Source organism: Triticum dicoccoides, chromosome 5B (genome assembly GCF_002162155.2).
Source record: "Triticum dicoccoides isolate Atlit2015 ecotype Zavitan chromosome 5B, WEW_v2.0, whole genome shotgun sequence".
Lineage (NCBI taxonomy): Eukaryota > Viridiplantae > Streptophyta > Magnoliopsida > Poales > Poaceae > Triticum > Triticum dicoccoides.
The window spans coordinates 687,865,829-687,871,568 of NC_041389.1; the positions used below are offsets into that span (position 1 = coordinate 687,865,829).

At 46.4% G+C, this 5,740-nt stretch overlaps 1 protein-coding gene across 1 annotated transcript; it reads left to right on the forward strand.

Moving 5' to 3' along the window:
- The first annotated feature begins 366 nt into the window (after positions 1-366).
- LOC119312644 lies at positions 367-4,843 on the forward strand. The gene is made up of 6 exons (XM_037588385.1): positions 367-742; positions 1,008-1,150; positions 1,232-1,290; positions 1,390-3,030; positions 3,626-3,767; positions 3,854-4,843. The coding sequence occupies exons 2-6, from the start codon at positions 1,030-1,032 to the stop codon at positions 4,513-4,515; spliced, it is 2,625 nt and encodes an 874-aa protein (XP_037444282.1). The 5' UTR covers positions 367-742; positions 1,008-1,029; the 3' UTR covers positions 4,516-4,843.
- Positions 4,844-5,740: the final 897 nt, after the last annotated feature.

Here is a 5,740-nt window from a genome sequence, read left to right on the forward strand (position 1 = left end):
TGTCAGGCGGCAAGTGGACGCGACGTCACTCCTTTCACCCCACTCAACTTGTTTTTTTTTCACAACCCCACTGAAGCTCCTAATTGGCATAGATACCCTCAGTAATCCCCTACATATACTTAACTTAACCCAAGTAGAGTAGACTATAGCATAGCATGCCTGACCATGACATGGACTGCCTGCTGCCTGGTGAGCCGTTGGGGGTGGGGTGGGCACAAAAAAAGATTCAAATTTTGAACATGGGCCGTGGTAAAACAACAAACAGACAGACAGACATACAATAATCGTGACGCAGAGAGGCGATAACGATCTGGATCCCCATCCCGGAGCCGGGCTCCCTTTTCAATTTCCTTCCCCGTCCGTCGCCCCCCCCTCCTAGTTCCTACTCCCCTCCCCTGTCTTCCTCGTGCAGCACGGCAGCAGGACAGCATTGATGGCCGCCACGGCCGCGGCCGCCCTCAGCCCCCCTCCGGCCCTGGCGTGACGCCCCCCGCGGATCCTCCCTCTCCTGCGCCTCCGCGGCGCCGCCCGCCCGAGCTCGTCCGCGGAAAGGAGAAAGATCGCTGCTTTGGGTGGCTCCTTCCACGGTTCGGCGCGGCTCGATCCGGCCCGGTCCGCGACGGAGATTTGGCCCCGGCTGCCCGCTGCTGCTCCGGTGAGTCCCGCGCCGTTGACTCCTTCCCGCGCGCGGAAGGGCGGATCTTCGCCCCCGGCGGCTGCTTCCCCGGCGCTCGATTCTCAGGTATGGGCACTGTTACCTGCATTCTCAGTCTATCTGCGTTGGGTTGCCTGGCGCCCTGATTTGGTTTCGAGTCTTCCCCCCCTGTGTGGGCTTCTCTGGGTCAAATTTTCCAGATAAAGATCGGATTTTGGGGGATGATTGGTCCGTCGATGGCGCTCCGTCCATTACCTAGTACTTCTAGCTGCGTTTTGGTGAAATGTGATTACTTTTTATTCGATTCCCTTGTGCTTGAGTTGAGTAGGAGTGTGGCATCTTTGATTTGCAGGTTTTTTGGACAGTGAGGAGGGATGGATGTGGAGAAAGCTGCATCCAAGGGGCATGGCTTCTTCGGCCTCTTTGATTGGGGCAAGAGCAACAAGTCCAAGCGGCGGCTCTTCACCGGAGGCGGGGGCTATTCGCCGTCGCAGGGTAAGCAAATGTCAGATAAATTTTCAGGAATAGAAACAGGGGCTGCTGAGCTCACACACGAATCCTGTCCTGTCCTTGCAGGGAATTCAGTAGATGGGAAGGAGGTTGACGGCAGCATGCCGAGTACGCCGTCAAACTCGGTGCGTGTTCCTGGTGCATCAATCATCTTTTTGTTAGCAGCTCTGTCTGTTTGCTTGCTTACTGTCATTCTGATGAGTCAAACCTGTGCATATTGGCAGAGCCTTGAAGATGGGATGAGTATGAAGGAAAGCAGCGAGCATAGCTGCTCATCCTCTGTGATCGACGACGAAGCTTGTGCGAGGAGGGGACCCACTGTCGTGGCGAGGCTTATGGGTTTGGACTCCATGCCTGCGGCAAGCTCATCTGGACCCTACCCGGTCCCTTTTACTGGGCAACATACCTTCCAAACTATTGCCCATGATGAGTTGATTGGCAGAAGCTATGTTGGCCTTTCTAGCCCTCATAAGATGCCGAGCAGTCCCATTGATCGGTTTAGAATGGAAGCGCTGCCTCCAAGGTTTGCCAAAAGGACACTTTCAGTTGCACAGCATAAGTTGTACTCCCCAGTGAAGAATCCTAATCATGTATCAAGCAGAAATGCTGCTGATATAATGGAGGCGGCATCTAGGATTATTGGGCCTGGAGCTGAGAATACTAGCTCTTACAGAGTCCGTGATGCTGGGTACTCAAATGATGTGCGGGCCTTCAGCCCAACAGAGATTGTAAGAGTCCAGCAAATGTCCCAAGCGGCAAGAAGGCGTGATGGCTCTGCATCTTCCAAGCCACCGAGTGGAAGATCGTTGGATGCAAGTTTTGTAACTTCAGAGACATCCTCTTCTGCCAGGTTCTCACAGTCAAATGGAGGTGCTCCAGTTGCTCCAAGGGTCAAGGCTGTCAGTCGACCATCGTCAGATTTTAGAGCTACAAATGGCCAAGGGAGAGAAGGTGTAAGCAGAAGCAGTAGGAAACCTCCAAGTCACACGGATCCTGTACAGAACATGGTTGAGAGAAACGGGTCCAGTCAACAAAGGCAAAAGATCAGTAGCAGAGTGGGCATGGCAAGTTCTTCCAACGTGCTTGTGCAAAATAACACAAAGCAGAATGCAATGGGTGTTGGGCACAAGCTGAATCCCAAGTCAGCAACACACAGTCAACAACAAAGAAACCTGCATCCACCAAGCGCTGCTTCCAGAAAGGCTGGGGTCACAAGCACACGCTCTGAAAACACTATGAAAGGAAACAGAAAGGGGGAATTACAGCCAACCAACTATGCAAACAGAAGACCAAACTCTACAGCCAAAACAATCCCCAAGCCGAGAAGATTACCAGATGAGGGGATGCGCTCAAAGAAAAACCAGCCAAGTGATAAAGTTCTCACTGAAAGAAGCCCAAGGCGTGTTCGGCACAATATTGTGATAGAGGAGCAATCATCTTTCACAACAAACAAAAAGAAAATCAGCACTGAGATTGTTTCGTTCACATTTACCTCACCAGTTGACAAATCATTACATGGTTCTCAGTTTCCCCATTCAGTGGAAAAACGGTCGATAGAGAACTGGAACTCCTTGTCAACTTCAAGCAATACATCAAACACTGAATCAGATACCATAGATGGTGATTATTTGAGACTTCTTCTTGAGCAGAAGTTGAGAGAATTGACTTCTGGGGTGAGATCACCCTATTCTAAGCCAGCCAATGGTGTTCGAATATACGCCCCCTCACCAGGTTTGGATGATACAGCATCAGCCTGTGACACATCCAGCATTGCATCTACTGATTATGATAGGGACTCCATACAGTCTTCAAAGGATGGAAAAGACAAATTCCTCCGGACAGATCTTGTATTAAAAGATGATCAGGTATGTCATTTGATATACCACTCTTCCTATTTTACCTATTTCTTGCCAACTACATGTCCTATGCATGGTACCATTTTCCTTGTGAGCATTGGCTATGATAAAACATGCCGGCAAGAAAACAAATGATTATGTTACCTATTTAGGCATGGTAGGTTTGCTCCATATAGCTATGGTACATTCTAGAGCAAGGATTACTGGATATGGTTAGTTTATCTTGCACTCCTGTTCCAAGATTGTGAAAACCTGAATGTTCAGTAGTTGATCGTACAACATAAAGAGCGACAATCTGTGTTGTCCTTTAGAAGAGTAATATACTGATATTGGGGGGTTGCACATGATCAGCTTTGAGCAAAGATAGAAACACTGAATTGATCTCATTGATCATACAGGTAGGAAGGGAATTTAGCTTTGGTATACTGCATTGATCATACACTGAATTGATAGTTTGAACACTTGACCTTCTCATCTTTGCGAAACTGCGAAAATTGGGAACTAACTGTGCCATCAATACAGCGCTGAGCCTGGATTTATGTACATGTTCATCACAAGTTAAGAACTGGTTTATGTGCTAACATTACTTTCTCTTTATGGCCAGTCATCTCAATCTGTGAAGTATGATAATGGCTTCATTGATCAAGTGGAGTTAGAGCATCTTCACCTAAGCCCCCATTCTACATGGGAAGCTTCTCTTTCAACAGAAACCTGCAGCTCTGCAGAGAGCCGAACAAATGCAAATGGTGAGTGAGTATACAGTTGCTTTGTTGTTGCAATAGCACTAGCCACAGATCTTTCCCAAAACCTTCAATATTTCTCCCTTTTTCAGAATCAAGGTTATTTAGTTCAACAGAAGGAGCAGCAACATCTGGTTCGACACACTATGGTAGGGTCCTAGAAGTGGAGGCTTTATCAGAATATTCTGATACAGCCTCATCAATCACAGCGACTTTAGCCGAAACAACACATCCATCAGAAAGCAGCAGCTCATGTCGTATGGAGATAAAGTTCTTAAGAGAAATACTGAATGCTATTTCTGCCAGAGATAATGCTTGCTCTTACTTCGAGCGATTTGATAGCTCAAATATCCTGGATCCACATCTGTTTGAAGAACTAAATGGCAATTTTAGGCTGCCAGTGGGTGAAGAAGAGGGAAAATCTTTCGGAATGATTCGGAGGCTGCTCTTTGACTGTGTGAATGAAGTATTAAGCGTGAAATGCACATACTACTTCAATGCTGGTTACAGCTCATGGTTTACGGGGATGGCAGTTCTGCAGAAGCTCTCGCCGGAAGAAATCTACCAAGAGATGACCAGTCTGAAGGTTGCCGAGGAGTGGATGGTGGATGAACTCGTGTACAAAGAAATGAGTGGCCCTCTCGGGAGCTGGGTCGACTTCAAGACGGAGTCACATGAAGCTGCAAAAGACATAACAGCAGAGTTGCTAGAATCCTTGATCGATGAAATGGTTGCTGACCTTCTATATTGGTAGTTTGGTCATGCAATTATTGTGCATTTTGTTTGTCGAGAACTACAACAGGGGCCCTAACCTGCCCACCATTTGATGATAGATCAGCGGCTGTCAGAGCCATTGTCTACCTTTTTTGGGGACCGTTTCGGTTGTCATGATGCAGAGAATAGCGAGGCATTGTAATTTTTTTTTCTTTCCTTACTATGGCCCATTGTTAATGAAAATAGCTGGTACTGTATGTTGTACAATGTGGCATTTTAGCTGTATGAATGGTGGTCTGTTCTTTGCAAACTATACCGCTGGTAATTATTTGTCGTCTGAGAAGATAGCACAAACTATTTACCCTCTCTTTTCAGCTGTGTTTATCTCGTGTTGTTGATGGAGGCAACTGGTATTGCATTGTTGCACCAATGTGACATTTTGTAGCTGTATGGATGGTGCCTGTTCTTACAAACCAGTCTCTCTCTTGTGTGCTGTATTTATCATGATCTGAAGAAAAAATAATAATATTTGGTCGTCCAGGCAGCAACAAAGTACTGAAAACTCGCATTTGTCTACGATTTATTCTCTTGCAGTTGTAAGATCTGTCTCCACTTTGTTTACCCTACAATAACTTGGCACCATGTCAATCTATGATTGTTATCTACTGAATGAGGCTCCACTTCCCGTTTTTCTTTTCTTTGTTTTGTACAAATTCCAGCATCAGAGTCAACAGACGCATCATCTCCTATATCCTCTACCGGAGCCACCCCGGAGCGAAACATGGCTCCTCTTGCAATCGTGCACTGATGAAGTTCATCCTACAGAATTGACATCACATGAATCGGCATGACGACTTGTCCATATTGCACAGAGTAAACTACACTGGAGCTCCTTCTGTCCACATAGCATCCTGATGCCTCACACGCCTATATATATATATATGTTGATCTTGATCTCTCGCATGCGCAAAACGCTGAACGACTCTACAACTTGAAGTAGGCGAGCAAGCACTGAGTTTGTGGTTCTCTTATAGGCATGCCATCTGTCTGTTACGGCTGCAAGGCCATTATATGTGTTCTAGTACTCCCTCTGTAAACTAATATAAGAGTGTTTAAATCACTACTTTTTAGTTATCTAAACACTCTTATATTAGTTTACAGAGGGAGTACTAAAGAAGGGTACGTACGGTACATTAGATCTGTTGGACTTGATTCACTGCAAATTAAAACACTATTGGTTGGTGGAAACATTTATGTCCTTTTTC